The sequence below is a fragment of the Embiotoca jacksoni genome, unplaced genomic scaffold, assembly GCF_022577435.1.
Source record: "Embiotoca jacksoni isolate LCO1_2020_lvr unplaced genomic scaffold, fEmbJac1.0.p SCAF_8, whole genome shotgun sequence".
NCBI classification, from domain to species: domain Eukaryota; kingdom Metazoa; phylum Chordata; class Actinopteri; family Embiotocidae; genus Embiotoca; species Embiotoca jacksoni.
In genome coordinates, this window is record NW_027185436.1 from 17,528,855 (window position 1) to 17,547,863 (window position 19,009).

The 19,009-nt window shown below is 42.7% G+C and overlaps 1 protein-coding gene across 2 annotated transcripts in view; it reads right to left on the reverse strand.

Moving 5' to 3' along the window:
- The window catches only part of LOC138215910 (tetratricopeptide repeat protein 28-like), a 166,368-nt gene that overhangs the window by 50,800 nt on the left and 96,559 nt on the right, over window positions 1-19,009 (reverse strand). For both annotated transcript variants that reach the window (XM_069178404.1, XM_069178405.1), the window contains 3 exons: window positions 15,161-15,308; window positions 9,459-9,731; window positions 7,920-8,050 (listed from right to left, as the gene is read on the reverse strand). In XM_069178404.1, the coding sequence (XP_069034505.1) occupies window positions 7,920-8,050; window positions 9,459-9,731; window positions 15,161-15,308 (552 nt within the window). The remainder of the gene's footprint in view (window positions 1-7,919; window positions 8,051-9,458; window positions 9,732-15,160; window positions 15,309-19,009) is intronic.

Consider the following 19,009-nt stretch of genomic DNA (forward strand, 5'->3'; position numbering starts at 1 on the left):
GAGGGGGCTTTTTTTTTTTTTTTTTTACAATGCATCCTGTTTCAGGGAAAAGGGAAAGGCGAAGAAAAATAAACTATAATGGACCATGGGAATGGATTCACAGTAGTTATTGACTTGTTTTTAATCATCCACAGTTAATGTTGTATTGATAAGAAGAATTATGATACAAAGCCAGCCATTTGCACATGCACTCTAAGATACATCATCTCAGACTGGATAAACACACTGCCATATGTCTATTTAATAATTTGTAGCTCATTTTTGAATAATTTTTTTGGACAATGTCAGAGGCCAGTGAAAGGAAATCAAGTGACAGCCTACCCATTGGTTTGTGATCTGCCATTTTACAGCCTGGAGTCTGGCATTTCAGTTGTCACAATCTTTGTGTTTTGGAGCCAGAAGGGACATAGTTGAATGAGCTGGGGAGGAGCGAGGGGTGAATTTGATTCATTGATCTGACTGAGAGCCTGAGGACCCTACGCCCGCCTGCCTATACTGGAAATCTGACTGCACCCCAGGCATGTCCATCAAACCAGACACGCCTCCAAACATGGCTTTCTTTGAGGCCTAATATTTAATGAATTATTGAACTATTTACAGAAAGGCCACCAGAACACTGATCAGGTGAAAGGAATTTAGTGAAGGACACCAGATGGTTTGTAAAATGTTTTTATTGATTTTGTATATCATGAGAGATGTTGACAGTCTTTAAATGGAAGTCCTTTGGAGCCAGAGGTTTTCACTTCAAGAGGCTCTGTCCATCATTATATAGAGTCTATGAAGGACTTCTTTAAATATAATACGAGAAAGCTTACAGAAAATCAAGAGTGAAGAAAAGAGGACTTTATGTAGCTTCTTTGACAACACTCATTCTTCTATGATTTTTTTCGATCCAGTTTAATCATTCATATTGTATTTGTGGATGCCGCTGGTTTTACCCGGGCACTGACCACTCTGGCTGACTAAAGCAGGTATTTGGCTGTGCGTTAATTGACAATCATTTCCACAGTCGTATTGACTAATCAGGGCCAGTAATTGCTTCAGTGAGTTCAGCTGGGCCACTGCCCGGAGGAGATTGTCGGTCTACACCACTGGCTGTGCCTAACCTCTGACCTCAACTCCAACCAATTAGCATGCAGCCTTTTCTGCATATTGACTTAAGGCAAATGGTATCAGCTTTGAATGCCTATTTTAAACGGGCTGAAAACAAACAACATTAACAAAATCCTAAGTTAAAAGCCTGCACCAGAGACATCTTTAAATGCAAATGCACACAAGTCTGTTGGTAGAGGGCAGTTGTGGAGGGAGTTGGCTTGGATTTGTGGCTCTCCCTTGTCACAACAATGTCTTTTTACCACAAAGCCGCTGATGTGATTCACGAGCCAGAGGACTTGATGTGGTGTTGGTGTGCATACCAGAAAAAAAATCCCCTCAGTCCACTAACAGATTTCTGTGCTGGAGTGTGCTTTACAAGTTACTGTAGCTAAGGAGCTATTTCACACTGCTGAGCTAGAAATAGGTCTTACTGTAGCTAAATCAACCCAGCCCACCCCTCCCCAACCCTCGTCACCGTAGACACTATTACACCGTACACACATCATTTTACACACACGTTCAATAAACACATACACACATTCCGGCTCTGCCTCTCTCTTTCCTTTTCTTTCCCCCTTTTTCCTTCTATCCTTTCATAACTACCTTCAGTGGACCTCCCTCGCTCCTTCTGCCCCCACCTTTTCCGAAGTACCTCTCTTTCCTTTGCTTCTTCTCCTTCATTAAAATGGACTTCCTAAAGCCTCCATTCGTCTTGCTGACAGCTCCACTATCGATCGGGCTGGAGAAAGGGATGCAGTTCCAGAGCTTTAAATGTCTCTCTGGCCAGCCAAGATGAGGGCTGGGCTGGACTAAGGCCAGAGGGGGGGAGCAGGAGGAGGAGGAGGGAGTGCCAGGTTTAACAGGGGGGGTCTGTCCTGAGTCTGGACCCTGATGCATTTTTGCTCACCAGTGAAGAACGCTCAGATTGCCCCGATGGCAGTGATCAGAATTTACATGAAAATGACTCACTACCTCTGTAATAAGGATTACGCTGATGTGAACAGATAATGAATTAATCACGCAGACTGAAAGCCAACACATTATCCAGCCTCTCTGGACCAGTTGCAAGCTCTCCAGAAAGTGAGCACTACAGTGGGACCACTTAAAATACTGGAGGTGGGAGTGTTTCAGTTGGCTAGACGGACACGCAATTCATTTCAATCAAAGCCATATGAACTATGTGAACTAACGTTCCGCTGACTGGCACCTTTAATCGAGAAGATGAGTTGGCACATTGAGTCTTCATCCCTCTCGCTATGTGACATCAAACATCTCTCCCAAGATTAATGAGCGGGCATCTGATTTTCCTAATGATTCAAATTTCTGAGGCGTACTTGTGTTGTCCTGCAGCGCAGTGTAAACCCAGAGGAACACAATGGAACCTCTCCTCCCTCTGATGAGCACTATCTGCGTGTCTGCTGGTTGTCATCTATAATCATATAGTGCATCACAATGGCATTTCACAAAGCAAAGGAGTCTCATGTGAGCATGTCACTGCTTATTTGTTATCTAATCTGTCCCTCTGTATTGCCATTGATTGGAGCAGCAAGGGAGAAAAAGATAGACAAGGTGTAATATTCAAGACAGATCACTCAACTTCCCAGCTCTGAGCAGTTCAATACACACAAGGCACGAGCGTGTTTAGATTAAGTTCTTGTTAGAGTAACATTAATAGCAGGGGTTGAGAAGCTTGTGTATTGATGCTTTAATCAGTAAATCAAAGTGTCCATACAGCATTCAGCTTTAGAGTTCATTTAAAAAGTCATGCCCATAATGGCAAATAATCCTGTGTCTGCTCTTTCTAAAAGCAATCTCCCACAACATATGGCAACATGGTCTGCGATTCTGTAAAACATATAAAGAATAAGACAAATAGGGATAAAGAAGAGAGAAAAAATAGATGAAGAGAGGGGGAAGGAGGTGTGGGGACGGGGTAAGATGGAAGAGAGGGAAAGAAAGGGAGTGGAGGAAGGAGAAACCGAGCACAGGGCACTGAGGAAGGAGTGAGGCAGGAGGCGGCAGAGAGCAGTAGTCGATATAACGGCAGTCATTCATCTCTCTGACAGCCTTCCAAATGTTCCACTGGGGGAGACACAACGCTGCGTCACCTCAAATGCAGCAAATGCACAGCGCAAACACACACGTTTGCATACATGTGCATACACACACAGGAGAAACAGTCTGAGCGTGTACACAAAGAGCTCCATGTTCAGGGTCAATAGTATGTTGTAGGACAAGTCAGTATATAATACATAATTTTATACCACAACCTGTACAAGTGCAAATCTCAACAGCAGTTCAAACAAACCTATCAAATAGAAAACCATCTCAAATTTTACTCACATATACATTACACAATCCCACAATCCTCGTATTTATTTGCAAACACGGAAAGGTTCCAAGATAAACACGCACATGAACAGGACATGACACATTCACATGACACCAGAATATGAGAACACAGATGTGTGCTCCCATTAATGCACACACACATACACAAACACACACAAACACACAATCCTTGTTCCCCAGTTCTGGTCATGGCCCATTGGCTGATGCCTGATGTCCATCTCTCATGATTCATGGCTAAGCGAGCTGCTGTAAAGCAGTTCTAAACCAGTGGGCCGAGGAGAGCCTGTGTGTCATTAAGGCACAGCGGGCCGGACATGCTGTTAGAGCCGCTGCACTACGGCCAGCCCTGTGCCTCACCCTCGCACCACAGGAGGTAAGGAAACAGGTACTTCTGTATGTGGTAGTTCTGCTCATATAGTGGTTTTACTGGAAAAGTAATATCAACAGCTGAGTGCACTCACAAACTACCTTGCCTTATGAAGTGTGGACAGTAAGCAAGAGAAGTGTTGCCTTTTATTTAGACTGACACCGATCTCTTCCTGCTCCCACCCAGCATTTCAGCTAAATTAGCCCCTCTAATCATCCCCAAATCCTCCTTCTTAATCAGCAATGTAGTGGAGGCAAAAGAAAAGAGACAACGGTGCCAAGTTCCCCCCTCTGCCATCCTCTATTAGCGTGGGCCCCAAGAAAGGCAGTGGAGGCACACGTCCATACACTAATGACTCCTTAATGATCCCCTCCTCTGCTGGAGCGCTGACAAACACTGACAAACCCTAACCTTGACAAGAGGAACACCCACACGTAGCCCTCAACCTCACCCCTTATTTAGAGGCTCATCTCTCAGCCCTCAGCCTCATTATACCAGCGAGGATCCATACAGCCCCAAACAAGCAGCAAGATAAACACCCATGACGAAATAGTCCGTGTCGCTTTCAGAGCGAGGGGCAAAGTTTCACTAAATTCCTTGCGGCAGATGGAGTGAAAGGGAGAGAGCACCTAGATAAACAAAGCCAGCGTTAAAAAAGAGAATGGTGGTAGGAGACAAAGTGAAACTGCAGAGCCTCTGGAAAAAAAAACATTGTTTGTATCCTTTTTACTTTTCCCTGATTGTGATTTCCATTTCAGTTTGGGGTTGGGGGAGTCAGCAGACTCTTTTTAACATCACACAAGACATAATTACAGAGTCCAGCACTGCCAGCCCGCCTCAGTTTCTCCTAAATACTCACACCCCAAATTAGGGGTTACCTCGTTGGAGTTAAACCTACTATTTAAAAAGAAAACGTCACAGACAAACAGAGCGAATGAGAAAAGGAGTACAGAGAGGAAGACCTAGTTTAACAGCTTTGTTTCACAATGACAGAAAAGGTCTTTGTTAGATACAGTTACTGGCAGGGCTTGGATAAAGCCAGGTGTGGAAACTGGGACAAAAACAAAAGTTGGAAAAGACACACACAGCTAGAAAGACTAGCGAGTGAGTTTATGTTCTATCTGCAGTACATATGACAGCTGAAAATCTGCTAAGGACATTTCCCAAAGTCAGCGAGCTAAAGAAAAACACTAACTTCACGCTAGCCCATGACCTCACTGGTTTGGACCGCAGCTCCCAGTCCCATTCGCGGATGACAGAGCACTCACTCTTTAAGCCTTTCCTCAGCTCGGCCTTCTTTTCTGTTTTGTTTTGTTTTTTCCCCCCAGTTTTTCATCTTTATAAAGTGTCCTAGTCAGATTCACGAAGCGCTATTAGTGTCACGGAGTCCATTGGTCAGCTAGAACAACACTATGACTTCTTTGCTGCAATGTGACACAAAGAGCAACAGCAGATATATTCTTCAGTTACTAGCAGATGAAAAGAGATCCTATGCATGGCCTCTTTGCTGATATAAGAGGACTCCAGTACTGTACTGCCTCTCGTGCAAACACTCATGTGGGATCCGTTTTTTGTCTCTCTCTGCTCCTTCATCAAAGACAGACCACTACTACCCTGTAGTAGCTACTAGGAGCTGTTGCAGTACACCAGTACTTATTATTAGTTGTGGTTTAAGTATCAGCATTAGCAGATATACACACAAAGGTACATGATGCCTTGTGACAAACAGTACTCACCAATGTACTTGCTGAGCTATAGGAGCATGATGACAATGCTACATCAAAGCTAACAAACACAAGTAGGCTGTAAACAAGACAACAGGTCAACCATCTTATCTAAACCCCCTTATTTGAAGGTAAAACCAAGTAACCAAACCTAGATGTAATAAAAAATGTATAATTTATCATTGCACAGGAAAACACTACATGATACAGGTCATAGCTGAACTTTTTTTCAAAAACCTGTATGACCGCCTGCTTCTTGTGCTCCTTTACTTGTCTGATGTCACCACATGCCCAGATGTCAACAATTAACTTGATCAGTGCAATCTTATTATAATCCGTAGGCATAATGACCTAGAAATACAAAACTAGTGAGCGCTCCCATTAATGGAGATACACACACACACACACACACACACACACACACACACACACACGCACACACACACACACAATCTGTATTAGGTCCATAGCATTCATTTAAATATGTCTGTTATCATCTTCCAAGCTTTTTACTCTCATGATCAAAACCTTAAGCTTAGCAGAATCAAAGCCCACATCCCACATCATATCAAAGCCACATGGTCCACCAGGTCCTTTTATCACATCAAGCATTTTACTCTATATATAATTTTAAAAAGTCTCTGCAGGAAATTCTTAGTAACTGCAACGCACTCGAATTAAATTTATTTCAATGCACAAATGGCACATATTCCTGAAGATCACTGAGGATTGGAATCAATGCTACTGTCTTCTCAGTACTCCTAGACTATAAGCTGCACACTGGAAATCAAGTCAGAAACAACATCCTGTCCCCGGGCCTCGAGGAAGTGACCTCAGCTTCAGAAAGGCCAGATAAAAAGTCCACATCAGAAACAAAAACACCACGTTGGCTGTAATGAGCTATCCACCAGGCTCCAGTGTGCTCTGAGGGAGACCAGGTGGTGTGACAAACATATGACTCTGATTAGGGGTCCTTCAGATGAACAAAAGGAAAGAGGGGGCAGTAGGGTGGGCTGTGCGGGGGCCAATCAGGACGTTTTGTATGTGACGCAACTATTAGTGGTGTTCAATGACCTCCACCAGGCCGAGAGGACACTCGTGAGTGGATAATTTGCCATTTGTGTGTGGAGCTGCAGTTTAGGTATGATTTTCTTCTAAGAAGCAACATGTGAGCAGCACGTGCCTCAGCAGCTGATATTCTGATATACTAGTCTACAAGGTATTTAAATGTGACTCTGTAGAAAAACTCCTCAAAGTCTGTTTTTGAATGTAGTAGTGGGCACACGGATACTCGAAAGTTAAAACATCTAATTTTAGATTATGTTGGCCAATTGCTGCCACAGCCAGCTGAGCAGTGTGGTCAAACCCTCAGACCAAACACGGAGGACGTTGCATGTGTCCTCTTTGTTTCTCACCCATCTCTCTCTCTAACCTCATTAACTGACAGAGGTTTTTAGCACTGGTGTCTGTAGAGTCATAATCATACGTCTGCTCTGCACATATCCTCAAACTGTGTGAGTGAGAGATGTCAAGGGCACCTCTGGCCTCATTCTTCACCCATTAGTTTCATTCTGGTACATTGTGCCGCATTTGACTGGACTGTTTAAATGTCTCCTGATATCAGGCAACACAAACAAGCAGGTCTGCCAGCCTGTTGGGGAGGATAAGGAATGAAGGGGAAACAGAGGCCATTCTTCTCCTTGTGTGACGGGAATTGTGTTGAAACAAGCACCTGTCACCCCCACAACAATGACCACAGAGGTCGGGCAGCGAGAGAGAGAGCAGTCGGAGAACCAGAGTAATGTAGAGAAGGAGGGCACTAAACAGTAAAGAAAAGTGGATCAGTCTGTCCAACTCGTTTCTCTCCCTCTCCTTCATCTTCTTCTGTCCCTTCCACTTTTCATTTCTCTCTGTGCCCCAAATAATTTAATCTCTGTGAATTATATTCCAAAACAGGCATATGTTACAAAGCCCCAGACTTAGTGCTTCATGAACAAGATAAACATCTGCATAATATCTGAATTGATAATAAGGCTAAGCAGCTGCTCAGGCTATCATATTGGCCTTTCCTTCAGCTACCTCATTCCTCTCCTCCCCCATCACCTTCATATGTTCTCTGCACCAACTTGACACCCATTTTCTTTTCTTTTTTTAAATAGATGAAGAGCAGCAGCATCTCTGTGTCCTTCAGACTCCTCCTTCACATACCCTCTAAACAGCCAGAACAGAGGAATGCTGGGCACAGCACAATCCCACCTCGACAACATGATAAGAGACTCACAGAACTTTGTAACCTCCATTCATTGTCCTCTGCAATGACAGGTAGCCCGCTCTGCTCATTTCAAGACTGTTGTAAGTCACTCCAAATATGTGCTTCTCACCTCTCTATCCTTTAACTTCATGGCCAGAACCAGCTGGTTGCGATGGTTAGTCAGTGCTTCACGGTAGTTCCCCTTGGAGAAGAATGCCGAGCCCAAATTCCCGTGAGCACGGCATTCCCCTGTTTGGTCACCTGAAGAGAAAACAAAACAAAAAGAGATGAGAGTAGAAATGAAATGAGGCGACAAATAACATTTACAGTTCAGCCTGCAGTATCACCAATCAACTGGTGTTTATTTCACATCATCCCACCAACACTGCTGAACAGCGATGTGATGAACCACATCTATGCCAGTGACATGCCACTGCATCCTTAAAAGGGAAAGTGGCCGTTATAAGTTCTCCACAGTAGAGCGGCTTCCCTGACAGCTGGTAGTGTTGATCTCAATGCTCCAGAGGGTGAGAGGGGAAAGGCTTATTATTTCTGCCTGACAGAGAGGCCCCACAGACAGGGCCAAAGTAAAGCACAAGTCTCTGTTCTCCACCTGAGAACCACAGCTCCTTATCTCCAACTGCTCTGCCCAGTCATGTGTCAAACTGTGTGGGGGTGAAAAGAGTGGAGCCAGTCTGTGCTACTCTCTGCTCAAATTTTTTCTTTCCATTACTGTCTTTCTCGGAAATCGTCTCCCCTCCTCCTCCTCCTCTAATAAAATACTGAAGGCATACTTATAGTCAGCATCTATTTTTGAGCAGATTTAGATAACCTTAAATTTTGGTTGAAGATGCTCAAATGGGAAAAACAAAAAGAGATCAAATAAATCCCTGCAAATCTGGACTAACAATTAAAAACTGTGCTGGAAATCATCAAGATACACAAGAAGAGTGTACAACAGCTGTACTAGCTGCTCTGTAGCAGTGCATTCAAGAGCAACTGGGAAGTGGGAAATACACCTGAACGAGGAATATCCAACTTCCTCAGAGCTCCGAGAAGAAGATTTGATGTCGCTTGACCTGGCAGCGTTTAAGGTGAAAGGAGGAAATATACTTGCGCTACCTAGTTTATCAAGTATGTTAATTGTTAAAAAAAAATTGCACTGCATCAAAATGTGTAGAAATGTAGGTTAAAAATTATTTTGCTCTCCTGAGCTCCATTTGATCCATGTGTATAGATGAGGATGAGTTTGACTTATTCTGAGAGCAGAAATACAGCTCATTTTCTGGGGGCTGCCATGTTGCCTGTTTGGGAAGGCTCTCAACAAAGAAGTGAGACATTCCCAAATTGGAATGTTCCCAATCCCAGTTTCCTGAATGCACGTCAAAGCTGTACTTGGGCACAGTGGTGCTTTGAGATCATTACTAACAACAGCATGCTAACATAGTTCCAGTGCTAATTCCAACATGCTGTTGTTTACCAGTTTTAATGTTTACAGTTTAAATGTCAATCGAATATCATCTGACTTTGAACTATTGGTTGTGCAGTTTGTTTTTTTAAACTCCAATATGTCACATTAGACTCGGTATGACTCAACAAGAAGGTGAAAAACTAATGAACAAATTAACAGATGATTGAATAATTTTGGTTATTATTCCAGGTCTTTTACCTAAGGTCTTGGCCACCTCCAAGTCCTGCTGCATGTAGCCGGTGCTCTTCTCTGTGTTGCCCAGGGACCAGTGGGCACTGCTGAGGGCTGAGAAGACAGAGCCGCGCAGCTTGAGGCTGCATGTGCCGATTTTCAAAGCGGCCTCCAGCACCACAACAGAGGCTGTGTGGTGGCTGGCTGTCAGCAGCTCCTGGCCAATCACAGACACCACCACAAATGGACTTTTGTCCAGTTTCATCTTTTGCAGCTGCTGATAGGTGGGCTCGAGAGAATCTGTGCGGGAAAGACGTGAGTAAGACAGAGATTAAAAACAGACTACAAAATGTACAGAGACATAACCTTGTGCTGACATAGTGACTGACAACAATATCTGATACTGATTGCAGTAAAGGTGTTACATGTTTACAAACTCTGGCAAAGGTGACTGCTGGCTGAATTCAGATTCTACTTTCCTCCAGTAATGGTTGTGTTTTATCCGCCTCAGTAAGCATAGCCTGCAGCCTGACTGAGTGACGGCTTGCACTGACAATTTAACAATAAGTCATTATACTGTATGAAACATTTTTCTGTTCCTCCACTCTGACTGGGGTAATCTCTGGCAATTTCCAGCAGTGTTGCATAAAAATGGCACACGTTTACGCCAGTGTGGACAACTGCTTTTACAAACCACAGAGTATATCATATTTCTGCCTTTTCTTTCAGTTGATATGGTTGTTTGAGAGAACAGAGTGGTAAGAGGGTTTGAGATAGAGTTTAAAGAGTGATGGGGAAAAGAATGCTGCGAATCCACAAGAGTAGCGGCAATGGAGGAATGCAGAGCCAAGGAGACACACAAGGTGACCTCTGAAGAGGCTGAAAACGCACACAATGACATAAATCAATGGTGGGCCGCGTGGGATTCGGGATCCACGGCCCCTCCAGATTACAAAGCCCTCTGGCAGACACCAGCATCGAACAGAATGAAGGGAAGGGAGGGGCGCGAAGGAGGCAACTATGTGTGTGTCTTTGTGTTTGCTGATGCATTTGTGTGCTTCTGTGGGAATATTTGAATTCATGTATGGGAGTGTATCTGGGTAATGCCAAATTCTCATGGCCCCGTATGTGCAAATACTTTGAGAAGACTTGCAACTAATTAGGTCAAAGCACTTTACAGAAGACTGTATGGTATTCCTGTGTCTGTACAACCCGGTGTGTGTCTGAGGCCGTGTGTGTAGTCTACATTTAATTACAAGGCCCAAGCTTTCATAAACTAATAGTTGAATTTGTTTCGACAAATATTTAGGCACAACAAGTACACAGTCACAATATCTGAACAACCTCAATAGTTCTTAGAAGCTCACACAAATGCTAATTCACCTAGACACACACACACACACACACACACACACACACACACACACACACACACACACACACACACACACACACAATATAAGATGCATCCCCACGCAAGCTCTCAAAAGCATAACTGATGATGCTCTTTCAAGAGCATCACTTCTGTTCCAGCACTTGGCAGAATGTCGTGCTTATGGAGACAGTGCGTGCATATAATATCCATTCATAGCTTGTAATTGCCTTCACAGCGACACCAAGAGCTGAGTCATAAATCAAACACTGAGAGAATGCTTTTTTAAAAAGGTGTCACGGCAGCTGCATTCATAAACAGGTAGTTATGACAACATCCGAGCACGCTGTTTCACACACATACAGTACACAAGCACACAAACAAATGCTTAAGATGGTTTTCACTGAGGCTTGTAGCGAGATAGGAAGCATGAATTATAACCTCCACTTCATTCATATGCACACAGGCAACAGAGAGTCATAACAGAGTCATTTCGCCCCGAACTTTCCCCCCTTATGTCATGTAAAAGAAACCTTGTCAGAATTGCTTTTGCAACCAGTGCCACACCTTACATTAATGGCGGTATACTTGTGGGGAGAAATAAATATCTTCAGTGTACCATATTCTGCCTTTTATTTCATGTGAATGAACACATAAGTCATACACTATCCCTCCTGTATATTGTATTTGTATTTGAGGATGTCCCTTCAGTGGGACTGGTGAAGCTATGAAATACTGTTTTTAAATGTTAGTCCTTGAACTACCATACAATATCATTGGATACAATTAGTGTCACTACCCTATTCACTTACAATTATGATAAAATCCTGTAACCAACTGGATTTAATGTGTTTATTTGTGGTAAAACACACACGGCCCAACACGAGCAATGTAAAAGAAAAATCGCATGAAAAGACAAAAAAACAAATTTTCTACAGCAAATCTGCTGGTTCTTACCAAATATTTAAACCCCACATGGAAAGAAATTCCAAAATATATACTTTGAATATGAAAAAAAATCCCTGTGTTGATAGCTGGACACTTGTTTTTCGCAAAGATCACTCACAGTTTTTTTAGCAGTGGATTTGGTGTCGTGGATGTTTATGGCAGCAGGATGGTGCACCTGAGACTGACTTAAAGTCAACTCCAGTACCCTCATTTTTTGCAGGCAGCAACCTCTGCTCCAAAACAGTTCTTCAGATAACCTAATGGTTGACCTCACATAGACTACAAATATTTGTTATATAAATGTTCCCCAATGTGACTCGCTGGTGCGTTTTTATGGTTTTTGGTCAACAATGCAGGCTCATGCCTCTAAATAATAAACTATACTAATACTTTTTAGAAGGAATAATTAATTGTGGGTTTTGGTCTTTTCATTGGATTTGTTGACAATGAGAAAAACATAGAGTATAGTCATCCTCATCCCGTAAGTAATAATGTGACAATTCTCCCATTTCTTGCCGTCTCCAGGGAGGTCATCACCTCACCTCAGCAGGACAGATGCTAATGAACACAGTGTCCAGATTCTGTAGATAAAGCAGAATCTTTTAACAGCAAATGATCCAGCCTGGGTCAATAGCTACCATGCCCGTGAAACAATCTCCTCTATGGTTTATCTGAAGGAAACTTCAAGTGAAAACCCATTTTTAGTTAGCATATGTGGAAAACAATCCAATAATTAACAGCTAATGGACCCTTTATACTCACTCTGGCCCCAAGCAGCTGAGTGAGAAACAGAGGTGGAGCAAAATGAGCAGTAGCAATATTACCCCTGAGTCTGCATACGTAGTAAAACACAAATTTGAATATCTAAAAACATGAGAGGCTGGTTTCCTATAGCTCGACAATGCTTATATTGGAAGTAAAACTAGAGGGGGAGGTGAGATTACACCAATCTACACGTATGCGATAACCCTTTGTTGACGGCTGAATTGTATATGATAATTAGTTAAATGGATCATTTCAAAGTACCTCCCCTGGCATTGATTAAACTAAAAAAATTCTGGTGATCAAAATTACATATTTTGATGTTTTTTCAAAGAAAAACTATCCCCTAATATCTTGAAGTAGCTTTGATTGAAGTCTACACCTCTGCCTTCAGTCAGTATGTGCAGGACTATGAATATGAAGATAGACCTGGCCTATTTCTCCACCCATCCCTCTGCCACTCGCCTGCAGCTCAATGATATGGAAAAGCTTCACTTTGTAAATTGACTGGATTGGTTCTGTAAATTTGTGACGTATGAAACCCTGGCTGCCTAAATTCATGTTTTTGAGACTGTCAGACTGTGTCACTGCAGTTCCAAAACAGAGATGCTCAGCCATGGCATTGACTGCTTATTTCCCTCAAAAAATGTCTTCCATCATCTAAAAAACACCACATGGACATATTAACAAGGTAAAAAACCTGATTTTCACTGAAGGGGAGTCTTTAAATTTACGGTGGAAACAAGGCATGCTTTGATGGATTTACTTCCCACCAAGTCCTAGAAGACATCTGCCTCTATATTGTTTTCTGAGGTTCATCATTTGTCTCACTCGATCTTGATTTATTTATTTGCTTATGTTGTATGAATGACATCAGCTGGATCTCTTTACCCTCTGGCAACGAATAAACAAAGCAGTGCTTCGAGAGGACTGAAAACATCCCAGTGTGTCGAGATGTCTGTGGTGAGATAAATGAGTGAGATAAGTGGGAACCACAATCACAGCATTCAGCTCTTTCTTGGCAATGTGGAAACTATATAGGGTCTATACACAGAAGGTAAAACTGCAGTGTTTACAGAACATACTTTACAAGAGATTTAAGTGTGATTACAACATTTCAGTGCTATAGTACCACCCAAAACAAGCAATTAGAAAGCCCACTAAGAACTGCAATTTAGTATTTTTACTGAACCAACACACTATTTTTGGTTCAAAGTGACACCAGTTCTTCAAAGTGGTAGATACGTTTTCTTTGGCATTGATCAGCTCTAAATAAATTGGCAGAAGAGGTAATCAACAAGCTGAATCCTAGGAAGAGTGCGCTGTGTGGACGATAAACACGGTGGGAGGCAACATGGCACTCTTCCGCCTTGAGGGAGAGAAAGTAATGCTCGCCTTACCTTTCACTTATCAGGGGACTTTGGCTGAGTAACACTGATTATCCTCCCTGTTTGCTGGCATAACATTGATTATGGTCCCAGTGTGCCAGGAGCTCCTCTGAGAGGATCATTGCTCTAAATCCTTTGACCTAGCTACCTCTCCTCAACACACCTTGGATTAGGCCTTCCAGTGGTTGCCTGGCACTCTGGGAAATAGGGTAAACAATTAAGAGATTAAGTGGCTTGGCCTAAATGTTGGTCTTCCCCTACTGAGAGGACCCATTCTGGTCCATAATGCTTGGGTCTGGGCTCACACCCAAACCCTTTTCTTGTTTTGGTTCCAATGACAGGCTTATATGCTCGCTGTCGCTAAGATGGGCTCTCCATTCTTTATTCTCTTTGCAATATTTTTTTTTCTTCGCGTTTGCACAAGAATATTCAGAAGAGAACTGTATTCAATCAAAGAAAAACTGATTCCTCAGTGAACAAAGCCCTTCAGAGCTTCTGATCTCATTGCACAGTTAAGTAATTTTTGGATTATAAAAACAAGGCCACATTTATTCAGAGGCACAGTTTCAGCACAGTTTGGCAGAGAGGTGATGACAAAGCAAGACTACAGGATGACTTAGTCAATGTTGGCAGGCTGTGCCATCCAGATCTGAAGCATATTAAATCCTCTGCAGTGGTCATCTGAAGTTAAAATGTTGCCAGGTTTGTTCTAAAGGCTCATTGGGCAGGCCGATACTGATTACTCATGGACAATCAGGTCACTGCAGTTGCCTGACACAACAGATAATAACGCATAACAAAGAACACATTTTAGTGACAATCTTGGCCTGAATACGCTACTTATAAATCCACTCAGCCTTAGGAAAAAGGCTTACACAGGGGCAGACACAGACAATGGCATTAGTGTTGGATGCTCATTAAGATAACAGGCTATCTGTGCATGTGATCAGTCTGACTGACAATAAGATATGCTGAAGCTGCAGGCATCGTGCCTCAGAGTCCGGTGTTAAGTACTTGACACCAACAGTCAGTCACAAAGACAGAAAGATGGACAGATGGAGAGATGGACTGCCTGCAGAACGGGTACAAAACTGACAGGTAAAGTCACCCCAACACGCGTATTGACTGACAGTGAGGATTATCTGTGAGACAGGCTTTTAGGCTGAAGTAGGACAAAATGTGAAGATGGAGAGGCAGAGAGACCGTGACACACACATGAAGACCTGCTGATACACATATTCAGCTACTACATCTCTCACCTCGTAACGGCGACTTCATGGCCGCTTCTACCATGCCCACCAGTAGCTGTAGGCTCTTGGGGTCTTGGGCCAGCCCCGAGGCGAAGGCGGCCAGTGCGTCGGCATGACGACCAAGGTACTGAAGGGCAACACCCTGTCGGAAGTATGCCTGTAGAGAGAAAGAGGAAACAGACAGAGTTATCAGGGCTTCAGTCTTTGGCCACAGCATGGAGCTTCATTCAAACACAGTACCAGACACACTCATTTCACGCCATTTGCATTTTTTCCACATGAGCAGTTTTCCGAACATGGCACCTCTCTCCTTTGTATTCCCATAATGGAGTGATCACAGTTTTTTTTTGTACTTGTTAATTGGATTATAAGTTTTACATAAATGCACATGTTACTCTGGCTGGCTGCCTTCTCAGGAGTAACCTTTGTTTTTCTAATCAATATCTTTTCTTCTGTTTGCTGTAGGAGTAAATGGCACAAGTTGAGCACTGGGATTTCTGTTTGGGTGTGTTAGAAATAAAGTAAAGAGAAAGAAAAAGGAGAATGAAAAAGAGCCACTTACTCAAGTCTGTCTGTAGTGCAAAAACACAGAACACCCATAAATACTTCAGATTGTACATTCTCTTTGAAGGGACACAGTTGTAAAACAGTAACACAACTGACCGGAGTTTTTGCCATATTTTTACATCAGATGTGTACTTATGTCTTGTTTTCGATATGCAGCTCTTCAAGCAAGATAAAAACATTAAACAGATTTGTCATCCAGTCATTTATTCATAGCTGAGAAAGTCAAATTGTTGGAAGTATAATAATTCAGTACCACTGAGATATAAAGTCCATGCAACTTGTGACAAAATGTATCCTTCTATGAGAGTCTAAAATGTTTTGGAGCCTTCTGCAGATTGAAACCTAAACCAGACGCTGTCGCTGCGATCCAAAGCCCCATCAATAAGTGTTGTTTTTTTTTTCCTTCAGCAAGTCTGTTTGGACTCACTGGAGAAAAGAGATGTTTCTTCCAGGCAAGTATGTTTGTGTCTGAGGCCTGATCAGACAATAATCCAAGAGAGTCGTTAAACCTGACTCCGGTCCAGTCTAACACAGCAGCAAAGAGTGATGGAACAAGATTCAGCTCATTATTCACGATCCAAACCACTAAATCCCCCCAAGAGAAAGCAAACTGTCTCTCAGAATAGTTATATCTGGGCTCGTGTCTCAGAAACACACAATTGTGGCAGTAAAGCGTGGGGGAAATGAGGGCTAAGCACTGTGTGAGGCGAAAAACAGCAGACTGTCTAAAATTGCAACTGTCATGTTTTGAGCCTTAACCTCTCCCTTACTGGTGGTCTTCTGTTTGCTTGCTTGCTTGCAGTTCAGGATGCCATTTGGCCATCTCCTCACTGAGGAGGCAGTCACTCCACTCACAGCTTCCAAAAGTGACACAAGGGCTAATTTGCCATTAGCATCTAAGAGGCCTTTTCATTAGTCTTCCCAAGCTTCTCTGTTAGCACCACTAGGAAGTGAGGAAGGCGGGGAGGATTAGGGAAAATGAGACATGACATCAAATTTACAGAGACCAGTAATTAATTTTGCTTCCGTCCAAGCCCCCCCACCAATCTTCTCCAGATCTGCTGCCCCTCCTCAACATTTCCACCTCCCTTCGCTTGTATCACAATCCCACTGAAAATGACGAGGACAGAGATTAAATTCAAAGCATTAACCTTTGTTCTAACATCATAATTATATGAGGGGAGTGCAGGCCTGAGTATCCGCTCAATATTAATTGCATCTAGTGACGGTGGTGTTTGGGCAGAATGCACAGGCTAGAGTTGAGAGGCCCACAAATGTTTTGCCCAGGGGAACACAAGACATTTAAAAGCACTTCTCCTTTTGATTAGATTTAGCCAACAATATGACGGCTCTCGCTTTCATTGTCTTAAGCGCTGTGCCCTGACTGAGACGACCAGGGAAAGAAGATGAAGGGAAAAAAAGATGAACAGAATAAAGGCTCGCTTCAAATAAAAATTGGCATCTTCTTTAATCATGTCATTGTAGCCTGTCCTGTTCTACATAAGGTTGAAAAGACGAGACTGGGCAGAGAATACATTAAAATGCTGCAAGCACAAGCGGGATAAATAAATGCAAAAACAAAAACGCCATGGCAAAACTGACAGAATCAATGTGCCGTACAGCCTTATAAGATTTTTTTTTCTTCCATTAATCTCCCACTGCCTTCAAAACACATCATGTGGCTGCACAAAGACATAAACATGGTATAACCTCAGACTTTGCATAATCCAACAAGTCAATTCAACCAGAGGGTTCAATTGAATTTGTATTACAGTGGCTGAATACTAATTAAGGGACAATGATACTCAGGCTGACATATACAGTACACTATAAGTAAAAGCCTGACTAGTATGGGTGAACATTAAATAGTGCACCGGGTTGAAGCTGCCGAAATAACACCAACAGGTTGGCTATGCCATTGGCATGAAGCATTATGGGTTAAGAGGGAGCTAAATTTTACCCCTACACATTTTGTTAAATTCACGCTTTTTAAAAACACAGCAGCATCTGCTTAGAGTTTCTGCTACAGTGATTAGCAGGGCCTCTAGTTTCTAGCCAGACAGAGAGAAATTGAGAGAGAGAGAGAGATAGAGAGAGGTACAGTAGAAGGGGGGGGAGAGAGAAAGGGAGAGCATTACAGGAAAAGAGAGCGCTCTACAGATCAACTTTGCCCCGTCGACATAGAGCCTTAGACACACAACTGAATGGTACAAGTCAGTGCTTAATCTTTCAGCCGAAAACCATCTCTCTAAACAGGATGCATAATATAGAATCACTCCTCTGAAGGGAAAGAACACATGCCCTCCTGAAATGTGACACATCTGTTAGGCATCTTGTACAACATGACATCCACAAACCAGAAATTCTAATAGTGTTTTTTTTGCATGAAATTCAATCCGGGGTAAATTATTGAACCTTCCTGCATCTTCGCCTGGTGTATTTAATGCAGCAATGTGCTGATACCACAGAAGGGTGGATCGAGAGGGAAGGTTTTGTCGTTCTTACCCGTGGGTAAATTCTGAGAGCGCTAATGCGCATGCGTGTCAGTACATGTGTGTTTGTGTGTGCGTGCGTGTGCGTGTGCGTGTGTGTGTGTGTGTGTGTGTGTGAGCAAAAGCGAGAGGGAGAGAAAAAGAGAGGCTACGAAACAGGAATAAGAGAGAGGATAAAAGCTTTTCTTCTTTCTCGAAAATGTTAATATTTCATGAATGCTTGTTTGATGTAGTTTTAAATATTCATGTTTTTATGCTTAGGAGGAAGAGGGAAATGATGCAAAAAAAATAATTCACTGTGATACAGTGTGCTACACGTTCTCTGCACACATATACATAAATAAGCTCATACACTCTTTTTTTCTCTAACAAGGCACTTACAATGAAACATTAACAATTTTCTTCCAGTGACAGCACTGTTGTCCACAATAAGGCTCACAGTCAGAGCAGCTGAACAGAAAGTTGACAAGATTAAGATTGTGAGTTTGGGGTAACACCAGCTGTTGGAGGCTCTCTTTCTATTAGCAGATTAATGTCTTGGCATATGTCCTTGCCCCTTCTTAGGCTCCTCTTCAGTACACTATAACCCCACGGGTGTCCTCAGCGCCTGGAAACACGTCTGTGTTTGCACTTGTCTACCCTTGTTCAAGATCTGGAGCTATCAGCCTTAAAGGAGGAATTTAATGAAAATGGATTTTGACTAGCTGTGTTGTTACACCAAATGAACGTAAACAAAGCGCAACAGGAGTATGATTTTTGCATATGGTACTGAGGATGTAGAGTGGTGTATGTGAGCACT